The sequence below is a fragment of the Bos indicus x Bos taurus genome, chromosome 7 (genome assembly GCF_003369695.1).
Source record: "Bos indicus x Bos taurus breed Angus x Brahman F1 hybrid chromosome 7, Bos_hybrid_MaternalHap_v2.0, whole genome shotgun sequence".
Classification (NCBI taxonomy): Eukaryota; Metazoa; Chordata; class Mammalia; order Artiodactyla; family Bovidae; genus Bos; species Bos indicus x Bos taurus.
Window position 1 is genome coordinate 1798001 of NC_040082.1, and position 18210 is coordinate 1816210.

General features: G+C 40.5%; 1 protein-coding gene across 1 annotated transcript in view; it reads right to left on the bottom strand.

Moving 5' to 3' along the window:
* The window catches only part of MAN2A1 (mannosidase alpha class 2A member 1), a 211600-nt gene that overhangs the window by 121757 nt on the left and 71633 nt on the right, over positions 1–18210 (bottom strand). The window contains exon 5 of the mRNA XM_027545470.1: positions 3510–3637. Within this exon, the coding sequence (XP_027401271.1) occupies positions 3510–3637 (128 nt within the window). The remainder of the gene's footprint in view (positions 1–3509; positions 3638–18210) is intronic.

An 18210-nucleotide genomic window follows, 5' to 3' on the forward strand; every position in this document is an offset into this window, starting at 1 on the left:
TTATTAATAAATAATTATTAATAATTATTTATTAACTAAAATTATTTAAATAATTATTTTAATTTAAAAAGTATCCCCAAATCAAATGTAAAAACAGTGTCCAAAACAAGCTGCTCCAAACTGTTTAGCAAACAAAACTGAGAACACTACAAGTGTTCTCACTATAGTCAAAGCTACAATAAAGAAATTAATATTCTCAAATGTGTTCATTAAACTCTACTCTTAGGTATACATCCAAAAAAATGAAAACTTTTGCCCTCACAAAAACTTACACAAACGTGCACAGCAGCATTACCCAGAGTAGCTAAAAAGGAGGGCAATCTAAACGCCCATTAGCTGAAGGTGGAAAACAATGGATAAACAAATATGGTATATCCATACAAGAGGATATTATTCAGTCATTAAAAAGGAATAAACCCCTGATACATGCTATGGATACACCATGAAAGCATTATGCCAGGTAAAAAAGCTAGTCCCAAAAGGCCACGTTGTATGATGCCATTCATGTGAAATGTCCAGACCAGTCAAATCTGCGTGTGTGTGTGTGTGTTCCACTAAGGAGACTAGTGGTCACCTGAACCCAGGACACAGAAGGAAGGAGTCAGAAAGGGGTGTGACTATCAGTGAACCAGAGAGTCCTTTTGGGGATGCTGATAAGGCTCTAACACAGATGGTAGTCACGGCACACAACGCTGTGACAACACCAAGCACTACTGCGCCCTGTGCCTGGGAGGATCTCACAGCAGCAAAATGATGGTCACTCACGTACAGCAAGGAAAACATCTATGCTGAGCAAACGAAGGCAGACCCAAAGCGGCAGCCCTGAAATCAGTGCAAACGATCTGCAGTGACAGCAACGCAGAGCACTCGGCTGCAGGGAGAAACTCGGTGGGTGAGGGAATGAGGGGACTTTCTAGAATGATGAAAATGGGGTTATGTGGGTATATACATCTGTCAGAACTCCACAGTTACGACTTACATGTTGCACTACATGTAAATTACACATCCATAAAGAAAAAATCTACAAAATCCACTTACTGGAGTCTTGACAAAATTCTCTTAATGGAAAAAGTTTCAATTCCCTGGAAGACTATAAAAAAGCACCTGGAACAGTTCTTCGCTCAAAAAAACAAAAAGTTTTGGGAAAACGGAATTATAAAGTTGCCTGAAAAATGGCAGAAGGTAGTGGAACAAAATGGTGAATACTTTGTTCAATAAAGTTCCTGATGGGGGAAAAAAAGTGTCTTTTATTTTTACTTAAAAACTGAAGGAAATTTTTGGCCAACTCAGTATTCAAGAAAAGTGACACTAAGTAGGGGGTCCCTAAGTCCACCCCCAGACTTCTTTATTTAAGAAAACTTATAGCACCCAACATAAAGTCAAACTTACAGCTATGATTTATTACAGTGAAAAGATACAAAGAAAAATTAGCAGAAACAAACGGCACACAGGGCAGAGCCCACAGGAACCAGGCCCAGGCTTCTAAGAGCTCTCTCTCTGCCGGATTACCCAGACGGAGTCAACCACTGCACCAGTGAATGCGGACAACACCGAAAGGCGGCCAGCCAAACCGCTCCCTCGAGACTGTACCCAGGCCTTTCACTGGGCTCTGGGCATGTGGGTACTCACTGTCTAGTTCATAATACGATTCGACTCCCAGAAGGAAAACAAGTGTTTAACATATACTACATTGGGTTTACAAGCAGTTTAAACACAGTGAGTTACTCATCATTGAAGAATTCAACTCCTCAGACACCCACCAAAGAACAACTCTGCAAGCAAGACCTTTCTAAGGATAACATCTGACCTGCCATGCTAACTCTTTTCGGTACAGGTATGTTATCCGCAACTTACTCTACAAGAATCACAACAATAATAATATGGAAAGAGAAAAAAGTAAAGCAAATGTGTCAAAATGTTAATAACTGGTGAGTGTGATTGGGGGCTTTATGGGAGTTCTTTGTAGTACTCTTAGAATGCTTGTATTTGAAATTATTCCAAAATAAAAAGTCACTATTAATGGGGTAGGAGGGTGTCATTTCTAACAGAATATTTTAAAATATTTTAAAATAATAAAATATAAATAATTTCAATTGCAAATGTATATTTACTATGAACTACAAAACTGTACTGAAAAATATGTGAGCATAATTACACACACGCTGTTTGCCGTTGTTTTAGTCATTAAGCCTTTTGTGAGCCCATGGACTGTAGCCTGCCAGACTCCTCTATCCATGGGATTTCCCAGGCAAGAATACTGGAGTCTGCTGCCATTTCCTACTTCAGGGGATCTTCCTGTCCCAGGGATCGAGCCCACATCTCCTGTATTGGCAGGCAGATTTTTTACTACTGAGCCACCAGGGAAGCCCCATTTACCGTGATGCACAATGCAAATATCATATATCACAAAGATTTCAATTAGTCCCATGTTCTTATGAGTTGTATGAACTGATTTTACCAGTTCAGGATCCTCTTCCCCTTACAGGACCCATTCACCTGGTTCAAGTGGGGCTGACCCTGCCTCAAATCTCTCTTTCCTTGAGACCATTTGCATCAAACTAACCAGGTCGCAGTGATTTCAGCTCCTATAGCTATGGCCACAAAAAACTGACTCGGAAATAACCATCTAAACCAAAGCGGGCCAGTTAGGTAAGGTATTAATTGCAGACTCCTCCTGTTGGGCTAGGAAGACCAGAGTCCTGGCTGTCTCCAGCTATCACACTCCCCAGGAGGAGATGCAAGAGTGAGCAGGCCCAAGAGACAGCACCCAGGCAGCACAGTCCAAGTCCTCTGGGCCCAGTCTGCCCTGGCACTGCCCCATCTCTGGCAATTAGGTGTTTGCCTTTTATGATCAAGGGTCTTAACTAATACATGATTAAAATTCCAGTGGGATATTTTTAGGAGAAAATACTAAAATTAATAAACAAAATTGATAAAATAGGTGAAACAAGGTAGATGATCCTTAAAGTGACCACATTATACCTATATAACAGAGTTTATGATCCAAAAGACATAAATTGATGAAAAATAAGTTATTCAATAATAATCAGTCCTAGAAAAATTAATTATTAAAAAAATAAAAGACCCCATCTCACCTCTCCCAAAATGAACTGCCCAAAGTAGTCCACATGAGCTACCAGGGCTTACCTGGGAGCTCAGCTGATAAAGAATCTGCCTGCAACACAAGAGACCCTGATTCGATTCCTGGGTCGGGAAGACCCCCTGGAAAAGGGACAGGCTACCCACTCCAGTATTTTTGGGCTTCCCTGGTGGCTCAGATAGTAAAGAATCTGCCTGCAACGTGGGAGACCTGGGTTCAACCCCTGGATTAGGAAGATCCCCTGGCAGGGGGCATGGCAGCCCACTCCAGTGTTCTTGCCTGGAGAATCCCCATGGACAGAGGAGCCTGGCGGGCCATAGTCCATGGGGTCGCAAAGAGTCGGACGCAACTGAGTGACGAAGCACAGCACAGCACAGTCCACACGGAAGAGAAAGATACCCATACGTACCTAGATTCTTCTCCAGCCACTGATGTCCTTCAATTAGTTGGTCAATTATGGCAAAATAATGTGCACCAGCTTCATCAGGCATTACCCAGCCACCTGTCACAATTTCAAACTGACCGTTTTCTAGCAAACTAGGGAGAAAATAACATAAGAATTTACATTAACATATATAAAAAAAAGTTGAAATTAAAAAGTAAGACATCATAAACATTAGGTATAGCCTTTAAATGTATTTACAGTAATTAAAAAAAAAACAACACAGTGCATGAATTTCCACTTTGGGACACTGGTGATGAAGCATGCATGGCACAGTATCTGAGGTGACCTGTCCTAAAGACAAAGCCACACAGGTGACTCTGGGAGATCTATTTCATAAAGGATATGCTCTCCCACATAGCTTCCTGAAGTCAGCAGCCATGTCTCATTTATTTCTGGATCTTGCTGAGCACCTGGCAAAGTGCTTTACTCAGAGTGTATGCTTGAGGAGTGTCTACTGGTGGACAGTCATTTTAAGCACAGCATTTGTTTTATCATACTTACTTTAGTACTTCTGACATTAATAAGTTAATCATGCAAACTATAAAAGTAATGATAATAAAGGTAAATCTAATAGTATCACATGCTTCTGGGAACACAGAAGACATTATAGAGCACCCTGCTCTGGAGTCAGTTATAACATAGGCTATAAAGTTTATCTTTCATTATTGAGTGAAAAGGTCTAACATTATCATCATCTGTTCATTGGGTTCTCCTTTACATAACACCATACAAAGTGTTACATCTTTCTCAGAGAAAGAAAAAAATAATCAACTAATAAAAAATCTGAAAAACTACATGAGGAAGTATAAATGTCAAGAACTTTAGCAAACATCTTAAGTGCTACAGACTTCTGAGTTTGTGACAAGGTGGTTTTGAAAATGCTGTAAAATTTCAGAAGGAAAAGCAGTTTTAATAAGGATAAATATCACTGAACACCTATAACTTAACAGCCAAGTATCAAGCCAAATTTAACTAAAACAGACCAGAAGCATAAAGAATAATTTTATACAAGGCATATAACACAAGCTGTAGCATTAACAAAACATCTGATTTTTTCAAACACAGAACCAATGACAGAATGGATAAGGACACAATTTCTAAAAGTGAATGAATGAATGATTTCCTTGTGTAAAATGAAAAGGTATTAATTACATCTGTGTCACCATGGGGATCACCAACTAATGCAATCTCCCACGGAGAATATGATGGTTCATTATTGTATTAAAGAAACCCAGTCACATCTCAGATTCTCAGCTTCTCAAAGGCCCACATCAGACTTACAAGAAAGAAGATGGGAATTCCTAACAACTGTATCTCTTTAAGAACACAACAAAACCCAAGGCGATTTTGTCCCACTTTTCCTGCCAACAGGACTTCATTTAAGGTTCCTTCTTCCTCTTCTCTTTCTGTTGATTGCCTGCTTTAGCCACACTCTAGAGGCCACGGCAGCCCCAGCCCCTTATACCTATGGCCAGTACTTGGAAGCCTGAGATGTCAGGAAAGATTTGGAGTTTAATCTCTAGCCACCTTAGCTCAGTATTTCAGTAAACAGATCTTTTGGAAAACATCACAAATAAACTGGCCAAAACAAATTCTGTGCTTCTCCGGAACAGAGAATAGAAACTATAAAGTAACTAATCTGAATACTATTAAGATTAAATGGGAAAAAAAAAATCACTCAGACAATGGAATTTTTCACCTATTTCTGCCAGTTTTATTTTGCTACATATTTCCTGTCCCATAAGCATAAATAGGCTCCAAGAAACAGCCAAGCCAGCAAATAATCATGCATATTAAATCTCTTCAACTCCATTTGTAAATACTTTACCCCTTCCCCTCCCCATGACGCCTAAGATACTACTGAGATTAGAGACTGAATTCTCATCTGTACACAGTGATTGAAGACTACCCCATCTGTAACACAGGGGAGGCGTGAAAGCCCCTGCTCATTTAACTGCTTTTCATAATTTTCTTAGCTATTTTCTCCTGTCTTTCCTTTCTCAGATCAAATAAACCCACCCACAGAAGCCTCCAGGATACCCATCCTTCCTTGTCCTACCAACCGCTACAATATCAGCTCCAGGACAGAAGGGACCAGGACGTGCTGCTTTGTTCATTTCTCCAGGCCAGCACCGAGAAACTTACGTGGCATATAATGGGCACTCTGTTGCTAGATGAATAGGGAATCCATGAATGAGATTCTCAGTTTAAAATCAGTATTAACATAAAGCTTTTGATTGGCTGCAGTGCAAAGACATAGGCAAATAAATTGGACAGGGAAGGGTCAGCTAAAAAGGGGTGAATAATGTAGGTGTGAAGGGACACGATCTGGAATGTGGCTTATGTAGGAGAAACGAACGAGGAAGGAGAAAGAGGAGACGCTTGAGGAAGCATCAGCGGGAATCAAGAAACGCCTGAAATAAGAGCGAGCACTAAAGCACGTCCGACACGGGATTGGATTCCAGGTGTCTCAGAGACTGGTGCTGCTCACACAGTGCAGCTCAGCTGAGAAGGGAGTCATTTTACAATTTACAGTGTGATACATATAAATTTGGATAAGGCTATTTGATGTGACAATGAGGCAGTCAAAAGAAACTAACAAAAAAGAAAACTAAGTTTAGGGGAAAAGGCCAATATACAGATTACATCTTGAAGAAATGGCACAAAGAGGAAATAGAAAAGGATAGGAAATTTGGAGAAAACAGTCAAAGGAGAGTTAAGGAACAAGTAGAAGGAAAGTGTAAGAGGAAACTGAGGCAATAAGAAATGTTAGAGATAAAAATAAATCTGCAACTATCTCCTGAAACCACCTAGGAGAGAGTCATCAAGAGCAACCCGCACCTCTGCTTGGTAAAAGGCATTTTTACAGCTTAAAAAGCTACCATATAACTGCAACTTAGAAACAGACGCATCAGTGGGTCAGAATATAAAGTTGAGAAATAAATTTTACAAATATTTATATTATTAAAATAGCTATTAAAGTACTGGGGAAGCATGGATTACAGTTGGTTTTTCAAATCTTCAGAGTGATTTGAAACAAGCTCGTAAGAAAGCCAAGATGCTCTGTCATGGAAGACAAACAGCTGACATGTGCAGTGGCTCAAACAGATTTTTAACAAAAACTACATGAGGCAGTCACAAGAGGCATAAGTGGTGTCATAACAGCAAGCCAGGAAGAACACAGGTTTTAGCTTTTCTCAGCACAGTTTCTCTAACCCGTAGAACAGAATGGGAGAGGATAGACAGCCTGATTTAAGACGGACACCTGGCCAGATAACCAGGTTAGTGAGTACTATTTCACTCTCTAGTCCACACATAGGAATGCTGAGAACCGGATTATAAACCAAACAGTCTCACAGGCAGGAAGGTCAGGCTTAATAAAATATACTCACTGTGTTAAGCAAAACTGCCACTTGACCAGTTTAAAAAAAAGACCCATGAACACGTAAAAATTGCAGCAGTGCACAAACTAGCCATGTACACCCCTGATTTCTAGGACATATGCAATAAGCGCTTAGGAAGCATCTGAGGAATGACAAAACAAAACGGTCCAAATAAACATGCAGACATTGACCTAATGAAGCACAGCAGCCGTCAGCATCGTGTAGTGACGGGGACAAAACGCGGTCCTGACAGTCTCGCAGAAGCAACACTCCAGGAACTAACCAGGAAAAATATTTATAAGCAATAGCAGAAAGGCCATGCTATCCTACAAAAAGCACCATATTTAAAACTGCCATTGTTACGAAACAAAATAAAGTTAAGACAGACTGCAAGCTGTACATTTGACACTTTCATAATTTTTTAAAATCAAGTTAACGGGAAACAGAGAAGAAGCTACTTAGAGCAAATACAGGTGTTCCCAAGTAATGTTTCCATTCACTTAGCACTCAACAAGCATGAATTGAGCCATTTCCCTGCAACTGTCAGGGCAGTACAGCAATAAGGACCTACTGTACGGCACAGGGAAACACATATCTCACAATAACCTGAAATGAAGAAGAATCTGAAAAAGCATATACGTATTCATATACAAATATACGCGTACCTGAATCACTGCTATGTACCTGGAACTAACACAACACTGCAAATCAACGACACTCCAGTAAGAGGTGCTTTCTGAAAAACAAGCAAGCAAGCTCCGTACACTGCTTTTAGGAGAGCGATGCCTACTGTGCTAATGATAAACTTAAAGGATGAAGAAACTGTAAACAAAGTTACCCAGATCTAACTCCCCAGTAACAACCACTATTATCACTTTGAAAAAAAAAACAAGGAAATGCAAAATCAAAAATGCTGCACTCATCTCATAGGGTCTTATTGTTTAATTTCTGCCAAGACACTCTCTGGTTTCTGGTTAATTTTTTGCATGAATGCCCTTCCTAACATTTCCTAATAAACAAGAGATCTAGAAACAAATGAAAAGACAAGGAAAGAGACGGAGAGAAAGGAGTACGTACATGCAGCAAGTCCAGAAAATAGGAAGCCAGGCACTAACTTTCACAATTAACAACACCCTTATTTTACTTTTTGAAATAGCTGATCTGTAAGCCACTATGCACTTCTCTGTTTCTACAATTTCTCTGCTTGAAAGCTTGATATAAAAAGCTTTAGAAGATACTGATCAAAAGTAAGCTGAGCATCTCTGTCAAGCTCACTGTGCTGTGAAGAGTGAATCTACTCGCCAAGCACAGGAAGCGGCAAGCCCTTTTCTCTGAGAGTCCCTCTCCTCCGTGTAGACACATCACACATTCAGACTTTGGTCACACACAGAAGGACAGACGTCAAGAGCTTTCTTCCCAAACGGGGAAACTGTTACAGATAACTTAGTAGCAAACAATGCATCATTTTGCCAGCATCAAAGAATCACAAATTAATTTCACATGATAAAAAGAGTTGAATTTGTAATCATACATCTAGGGAAATATGAAATAACACATGATGATACACAGGGATTCATTCTTAAATAAAAAACTAGTTAAATGGAAAATTTAAAAAGATGGAGGCTCCCAATGAATCAATTAATAATTTAAAAACATTTGCTCATCAGATTTATATGCCTTTCATGAGAAGTATTTAATAAGAGAGTAAAAATAAGTTTTCTCTTAAAACTCCTCAGATAATAAATCGGGAAACTCACCGTATTCTTCTGAGTATTGTCGATGCCCACCTTTAGAGGATATATGAGGGGCAAACAGCCAGTGAGTCATCTGTCCTCATCTCCTCCTCACTTCACTCCAACCATATCCTGTCTCTGAGTTTGCAGTCTATGCTCTCTCTGTCTGGAGGATCCTCTCCCAATATTTGCCTCACTGGCTCGTAATGCATCCATTAGGAGCCTCTCTGGCCAACACACACTCCACCCAAACCCCACCTAAATTGTTATCTTGCATAAAACCCAAAACTTTTCTTCATGGCACTTTTCACAAAATTTAATAACACATTTTCATGTTCACGGTCTTTGTCCCCCAGCAGACTACCAGCTCACAAAGGCAGGAATCATATCTGTTTTGCTAACCATTTAAATCTCGGTGTTCCTATTAGAAAAGAATACCAACAACCCCAAAGAAATGCAAACAAAAAATATGAAGCAGATATTTCAGAAATAACTAGCTGCTAAAAATGAAAAGAAGTTTAATGTCACTCATAAGGAAATGCAAATTAAAACTTCAATGAGATCAAAAAGTTGTACAACACACTGTGATGTCAAGGATGTTTAGAAAAAGGTATTGTTACTTAAGACTAGCAATAACTATCAAATTTTAAAATGCATATATACTTTTATCTATGCTCATTAAAATGAAGTCAGAAAATAGATAAAAATAAACAAAAGCACTGTACAGTCAGCCCTACATATCTGCAGGCTCTGTGTCCGCACACTGAACCAACTTCTGAAGGAAAATTTTAAAAAGAAAAAGCTTCCAGGAAGTCCCAAAAGCAAAACTGAATTTGCCGCACACTAGCCACTATTTACACAGCACTGACATTACACTGACAACTATTAACACTTCATGGCAAATAGACGGGGAAACAGTGGAAACAGTGTCAGACTTTATTTTTCTGGGCTCCAAATTCACTGCAGATGGTCATTGCAGCCATGAAATTAAAAGACGCTTACTCCTTGGAAGGAAAGTTATGACCAACCTAGACAGAATATTAAAAAGCAGAGACATTACTTTGACAAGAAAGATCCATCTAGTCAAGGCTATGGTTTTTTCCAGTGGTCATGTATGGATGTGAAAGTTGGACGGTGAAGAAGGCTGAGCGCCGAAGAATTGATGCTTTTGAACTGTGGTGTTGGAGAAGACTCTTGAGAGTCCCTTGGACTGCAAGGAGATCCAACCAGTCCATTCTAAAGGAGATCAGCCCTGGGTGTTCACTGGAAGGACTGATGTTGAAGCTGAAACTCCAGTACTTTGGCCACCTGATACGAAGAGCTGACTCATTTGAAAAGACCCTGATGCTGGGAAAAATTGAGGGCCAGGAGGAGAAGGAGACGACAGAGGATGAGATGGTTGGATGGCATCACCAACTCAATGGACATGGGTTTGGGTGGACTCTGGGAGTTGGTGATGGACAGGGAGGCCTGGCGTGCTATGGTTCAAGGGGCTGCAAAAAGTTGGACATGACTGAGCGACTGAACTGAACTGAACTGAACTGATCAACATAACATTTACATTGTATTAAATATTATAAGTAATCTGGAGATGGTTTCAAGTATGCAGGAGAAATGTGTGTAGGTTAAATGCAAATATTACTCAATTTCATGTAAGGATTTTGGTATCCGAGGCAGGCTCTGCAACCAATCCTCTGAGGATTATCAAGGGTCGACTGTATACACTAAATATAAAGATATACTCCATGTATTCACAAGAGACCGTAAAAGAAAATACAGGGCCATTAATCAGGAGAAGTTAAATTAAGGCCCACTCATAGCAAAGACTTGTATACAGTCTTTAAAAAAGAAAGATTCCTGAAAGATTCTCTGAGATATATTAAGTTTAAAAAGCATGGTACAAAACTCATTAGGATGGCTATTATAAAAAAAAAAGAAAAGAAAAACAGGAACCAGGTGTTGATAAGAAATGCAGAGAAGCTGGAAACCGCCAGCACTGCTAGTGGCGACGTGAAGTGACGCAGCTTGTGCGGGGACCTGCGTGGGGGCTCTGTGAACACTTAAACTTGGAACTGTCACAGGACCCAGCAATTCCACTTCTGGGTATACACACAGAAGAACGAAAGGAAGGACTCAAACTGGCATTTACATACTCATGCTCATCGCAGCATTTTTGCCCAAAGGTAGAAACAATCCAAACGCCCACTGATGGACGAATGAACAAACGAAACACAGCATATTCATGCAACGGAACACGGTGCAGCCCTGGAAAAGGAGGGAACTGACACATGCTTCAATATGAACCTCAAACACATTATGGTAACTGAAATAAGGCAGACACAAAAAAACAAGCTTTGTATGATTTCACCTGCAGGGTGAAACTGACAGAGACAGAGGCAGAATGGTGATTGCCAGGCCAGACTGAAGGGGCCTGGGGAGTTACTGTGTAACAGGTACAGCATTTCAATCTAAGATGATGAAAAAGTTCTGGAGATGGGCGATGGGTATGTTGCAAAACAATGTGAATATATGTAATGCCAGCGAATGTCACACAGAGAAACATTAAAATGATAAATTTTGGGTTATATACATTACACTACAATAAAAAAGATGCACTCAAAAAAAGCACAATGTGCGTGGCATGCTGTCATTTGCATAATGCATAAGAACGTGTCTTTGCATATATATACATGAACGTATCTTTTCCTATTTCTGTATAAATTATATATATCTGATCACAATAGCTGCCTCCTGTGAAGTTAGATGACAAAGAAACAGGAGTCGTCAGCACCTTACCTTTCACTGTGTACCCTTCATATGTTCAGACTTATGTTAAAATATGAATTAAACTGTTCTCTAAACTATAAATGCCATACTACCCTGATTTCTTTTAAGCACTAAAAACAAACAAAACTATAGCATAAAATAGTCATGAAATTTCATTTAAGAATATTTATCATATTAGATGGTTTAACTAATAGCTTCTGTAAAATTTCAATAAGATATACTTTAAATATTTCATTGTATAATAAATAGTATTTCATTTTCTCATTTTTTAAAAATAAAAGCAATAAAATTCTCATTCAAATAAATCAGAAAATACATGAAGTTGAAGAATAAAATTGAAAATTTCATTCTTAATGTCCTTCTATAAAGACATAAAGGGTTATAGTAGACATAGTTTTTAACCAGTTTATTTTACTTAATACTATACTTTGGCCACCTCATGCAAAGAGTAGACTCATTGGAAAAGACTCTGATGCTGGGAGGGATTGGGGGCAAGAGGAGAAGGGGACGACAGAGGATGAGATGGCTGGATGGCATCACTGACTCGATGGACGTGAGTCTGAGTGAACTCCGGGAGTTGGTGATGGACAGGGAGACCTGGCGTGCTGCGATTCATGGGGTCGCAAAGAGTCGGACACGACTGAGCGACTGATCTGATCTGATCTACCATAAACATCTTTCCATGTCAATAAATAGACATATATCATTGTTATGGCTGACCATTTTTGCTGAAGTATTTATAATTGAGATATAGCCAACACATAATATACATGTGTTCAGTTTGATGTATTTTGACAACTGTTTATACCCGTTACTGCCCAAAATTGTACCCGTTACTACCGAAAATAAGACATAAGCTATTCAGAGATGTCCCTTCTGCCCTTTTCCAATCAATTCCCCCCAACAATAACAACCAGAAAGTGACATCCTTACCTTGCGATTCCTATCCCAACAGATGAGCTACTCTCAGACGTCACAAAGCAGAGTCGTACAATGTGCTTTGCTATCAGGACTCTTTTGCTAACATGTTTGTTAGATTCATCCATATTTCTGTATATTTCAGTAACATTACTTTTCATGGCCAAGTGATAATTCATTGTTTAAATACGGCACAAAATTTTAATTCATTATTCTGTTGATGGATATTTGAACTGTTTCCAGTTTGAAGTCATTATAAAAGATTCTGCTATGAAAATGTCTACGTAAGTCTTTTTTGTGAACATGTTTTTATTTTTCTTGGATAAATTCCTAGGAGGGAGCCCCCAGGAACTAGACTTACCTGGTCCCAGCCCTCACGGCAGGGGAGGGAAGACAATGGAATGAAAACTGTATCACAGTAAAGCAGGTTCCTTCTATGGGAACAAGAAGGTCTTGGAAAGTTGATGAATACTTAACTTTGGAAAACTCAGGCAGCCTTTCAGGAAGTAATTTCTCATTTTATATTCCCACTAGCAGTGTCAGAGAGCTACAGTCACCGCACCCTTCCCAAGCCCTGGAGCTTTCAGTCCTTCTGACTGTGTCCCCTTTCAGGGGCTCTAGATAGCACCTGGAAGCAGTTTTAATCTGCACCTCCCTGAGCACTGCACTGTGCTCAGCCCTGCACACACACCCTCCCCTGCTCTGCTGCAGCATAATAAACTTCTTTCAGGCGTCGGAACAGGCCACGTTCTTCCGAATCCCTGGCCCATAATCACAATTCTCCTCTCATAACCTGGAATCCTTTCCCCACCCTCTGCTATTGGCTATTCTAATAGCTTTCCAATTTCAACTTGAATACCACTTGCTTCAGGAAGCTTTCCAAGACCCCCTTGTTTCCATAGAAGGAAAGACTTTATTGTGATACTGTGTTAATTACATTGTTTTCCCTTCCCTGCCCTGAGGGCTGGGACCAGGTATCTCTAATTCACTTCTTGTATCCCTGGAGTCTAGCACAGTAAATACTTGCTGAATAGACGAAGGAGAAAATAAGGGAAGGCTTCAGAGCTGAGGCAATATTTCAGTTGAGTCTTAAAGAATAAACAGCATTGAGATTATCCAATGCACAAAAGGAAAAAAAAAAATTCTCAGCTAAACTCATGAGCAAATTCCTAAGAAGGAGAGAATAACTGTGACTGAGGACATCCACGTGGTTCAGCGGGGCTTAAAGAGGTGTGTGAGGGGAGAAGTGATGGAGGGAAGGGCAGACAGGTGAGCGGGAACCAGGCCAAGCAAGGATGTGCCCAGTGGAGGGGCCGCACTGGGCCTGTGGACGCTGGATGTCACTGAGGCATCTGAAGCCAAGAAGACACGGGCAGGCTCATACACCGGGACCCGAGGCACACTCCTGACCCCCTCTGGCTGGTCTCCCCAGAAGGAGAATGAGGAAAATGCAGGATCTCAGCATGCAGGAATGACCTAGGACCAGCTGAATGAATACATAGCACTGTTGAGAATATGCCTTCTACACTGAGTAGAGTAACCACTCAGTGTTAGGTGTTACTCTTACCCTTGACTAGGGAAGAAGAAAGTGAGGTTGGAACTTTAGCCTGCACACTTGGAAATTAAAACAGCGGTGTGGAATCACCCGCAGACTGAAGAGGAGAAGCAGCAGCTGCACACGGGTGAGAGCTGGAATGTGTAGGAAGGGGCAGAGGAGGGAGTCACGAAGGGGAAGAAAAAGCACTGTTCAGCCATACACGCCTGGGGCCAGGAGAAGAGCTATGGGCCACAGAAGACCAAAAAAGGAAAGAATTTCAAGGCGAATGGAGTGGTCAGTGTCAACACTGCTAAGAAATCCCCTAGGAGGACTGAAGAGTACCCACAGACATAGCAGCTCATCAGCGCTCCAGGCTTTTGCCCCTATCTGATGCAGCGGAAGCCAGTGATGAACTGAATGAGAGGGCGAGGGACGAGCCAGGACTGGAGGGCGGGCACCGGGATGGAGTACGTACTTTCTGAAATAAACCTACACCTCTGCTTCACTACTAGAATCAAAGTCATCTGAGACACTGGGCACTGCTTTGACTCCTTTGATGAAACGCTATGTATCTTTAGGCTCTAAATTCGATCCAAACCTGCAATTTACTCTGAACATCACAAGACACACTGTAACTTCTCATTGCTCTGCAAATTTTATAGCAGCCTTTCCTTAAATACCATAAAATCTGACCTGTATAAAATGTATAATAAATTAGCTAGTGTAAGAACTTTAAAGGTTATTTTTCCTAGTGAACTCAAGATATAGAATGTATGTAAGTTTGCAATATGTTTGCAATTGTATTATTTAAGAAAGCAACCTCAAACATTCCTTTGATTTCAATAAGCAGAGATAGTTATTAGGACAGGGTGGAAGGTTTACTAAACTATAAACCTAGGAAAAAAAGATGTAAGGGAATGGTAGAAGGATGAAAGACTGCAGGCCTGGCAAAGCAATGTAATCCAGAAGCCTGGTCAAGACAATATCTAACACATACATTCGGAGCCTTGTTTCATATCAGAGGTCCACACAGAGAAGCTGGTCAAGATACTGGCAAACACATAAACTGTTCTAGGTTCCAACAGTTCAATGGGCTTCTTACTTCAACACTGGTCTCAGTAGCAGAAGCAAATGCTATGTAAAAACCCCTTCAATATCTCAGAGCCCAGAGGGAAAATGAATATGTAATATGCTGGGTGACAGTCAAAGGAAATGCTAAGGCTAATAACGTTTCAGCTGTTTGAATAAGGGTCCACATTTCTATGTATTATAAATATCACATAGTATTTAAACTGAATTTAGCTAAAAAATATTCAAATATGAAGTTTAAAAAGTAAAAAGAATGTTAACATACCAGTTATTTTCAAAATAAAACAAGAGTAGACAGAAAATGGGCTGATGATAACAAGGCAGTTTCTGTTAAATCCACTGTCTATGTGTTACAAGTAGGAACCATGACTATACTTGATTGAGTCACATAAAATAAAGAAGGTAGATGTTGTCTGCATGAATCTCCTTTTAGTTAACTAGATTTTTCATTTTAAAAAGCTTATAGAGCTGAATACTGCTACCACAGGGGGAAGAATCAAACAAGTCATTGCTAGCATAGATTATGAAGATCACTTGAGCTATGTTTCTGTTAAATTCCCATAATCAATTGGTATTCTTCAGGGACAATAAAAGCTTACAGAGAACTCTGCTAGAATTAACAGGTTCTTCTCTGCAACAGCTAGCTTGCAAATTTAGCTACAGACATTTAATCCATAGATTCATCTTCAAAAAGGGAAAAACAAACCATTGCATAACCATTACACTAGCAGTCAAAACAAAATTCTGTCAGTAATGTCACTAGATGTTAATAATGTTATAGATGTCAGTAATGTTAATAGTATAAGCTCAGAATTTAAAAAAATGGGAACAAACGTATGTGTCTTTTTTTTTTTCCTTTCTGGAACCCTGCTCTCCAACAAAGGATTTGAGGAGAAATATTTCAGCTAAAACATCTACTTCTGCTTCATTGACTATGATAAAGCCTTTGACTGTGTAGATCACCACAAACTGTGGAAAACTCTTAACAAGATGGGACCTTGTTAAGACCACCTGACCTGCCTCCTGAGAAACCTGTATAAAGGTCAAGAAGCAACAGTTAGAACTGGACATGGAACAACAGACTAGTTCAAAAGTGGGAAAGGAGTATGCCAAGGCTGTATGCTGTCACCCTGCTTATTTAACGTCTATGCAGAGCACATTAAGTGAAATGCTGGGCTGGAGGAAGCACAAGCTGGAATCAAGATAGCTGGGAGAAATATCAATAACCTTAGATATGCAGATGATACCACCCTTACGGCAGAAAGTGAAGAAGAACTAAAGAGCCTCTTGATGAAAGTGAAGGAGAGTGAAACAGCTTTCTTAAAACTCAACGTTCAAAAAACAAAGATAATGGCATCCGGTCCCATCACTTCTTGGCAAATAGATGGAGAAAATGTGGAAACAGTGTCAGATTTCATTTTCTTGGGACTCCAAAATCACTGTGGATGGTGACTGCAGCCACAAAATCAAAAGACGCTTGCTTCTTGGAAGAACAGCTATGACAAATCTCGACAGTGTATTAAAAAGCAGAAATATCACTTTGCCAACAAAGGTCCGTCTAGTCAAAGCTATGGTTTTTCCAGCTGTCATGTATGGACGTGAGAGTTGGACTATAAAGAGCTGAGCACCAAAGAACTGATGCTTTCAAACTGTGGTGCTGGAGAAGACTCTTGAGAGTCCCTTGGACTGCAAAGAGGTGAAACCAGTCAACCCTAAAGGATATCAACCCTGAATATTCACTGAAAGGACTGGTTCTGAAGCTGAAGCTCCAATACTTTGGCCACCTGATTCAAAAAGCCGACTCTGGAAAAGACTCTGATGCTGGGAAAGTTTGAGGACAAGAGGAGAAGGAGTGACAGAGGGTGCGGGGGTCAGATAGCATCACTGACTCAGTGGACACGAGCTTGAGAAAACTCAGGAGATGCTGAAGGCCAGGGAAGCCTGGTGTGCGGCAGTCTCTGGGGTCATAAAGAGCAGGGACAGCTGAGTGACTGAATAACAACATGCTGCTGCTGCGTCGCGTCAGTCGTGTCCGACTCTGTGACCCCATGGACAGCAGCCACCAGGCTCCCCCGTCCCTGGGATTCTCCAGGCAAGAACACTGGAGTGGGCTGCCATTTCCTTCTCCAATGCCTGAAAGTGAAAAGTGCAAGTGAAGTCGCTCAGTCGTGTCCCACTCTGTGCGACCCCATGGACTGCAGCCCACCAGGCTCCCCCGTCCATGGGATTTTCCAGGCAAGAGTACTGGAGTGGGGTGCCAGTGCCTTCTCCAAACAACAACATATCAGCTAGCTTTCTTCCCCACAAGCAACACTGACTGACTCTGAATGGGGAATGTATTCGGGAGGCTGTCGTGGGCACACAGGACTGAGGGCAAGCTACAAGTCCAGGCTAAACAGAGGACTGGAAACAATGAGAAGGCATGCCACAGGCACAACAGGGGCTCTGCCACAGGGCAGGAAGCCTCTTGTGAACGCACCAGTGCTCCAAGGGACGATCCCAACCTCCCCTCCGTCCTGTTCCCTTCCTTTCAGCTGTCTACCTTCACGTCACTCTCTAAGGACTGAAAATCCTGGGAAATAATATACTGACTGGCTGGGCTCAGATAACAGCTGACCTGTCTGACCTGGGGCAGGAAAATCAAAGATGTGACTTCTGTGTTTGGAGACCATTTCCTAAAAGGAAACCAGGTGAATGAGATGCAAGCAGCATCCGGTCAGAAAAGGAAGGGATGTGATTGAAGTCACACTCTCTGTTTTGAAACAAATTCCAGGTGTGGATACATGTTATTCCTCATGGGATGGGTTTTAAAAAAGAAGAGAAAATATCTGGACACATAAACAACAATATAAAGAATCCAGAACTAAAGGGTAATTAAAAAGCATAGTTAAAACCATGCATTTGAAGCCAGAAAAGAACAGGCTCTACATGACCAATAACTGAATGTGAAGTGGGAAGAAAAAACCTTGAAAAAATCACATAAAATACAGTAAATATAACAAAAAAATTAAAAAGCATATGCCAAAAAGAGACCAGAAACAACTAGATAACTGAATTATAAGGAAATGAAATAAAACTAATTAGTAAGAGCAAAACAGATAAGATGAAAAGTATTTGAACTGATAAATGAAAAATTTAGTAATAAGTTATACATACCCAGATATATGGCAAAAGAAAACAATAATACAGTTACAGATGATTTAGGAAAAAATATCATA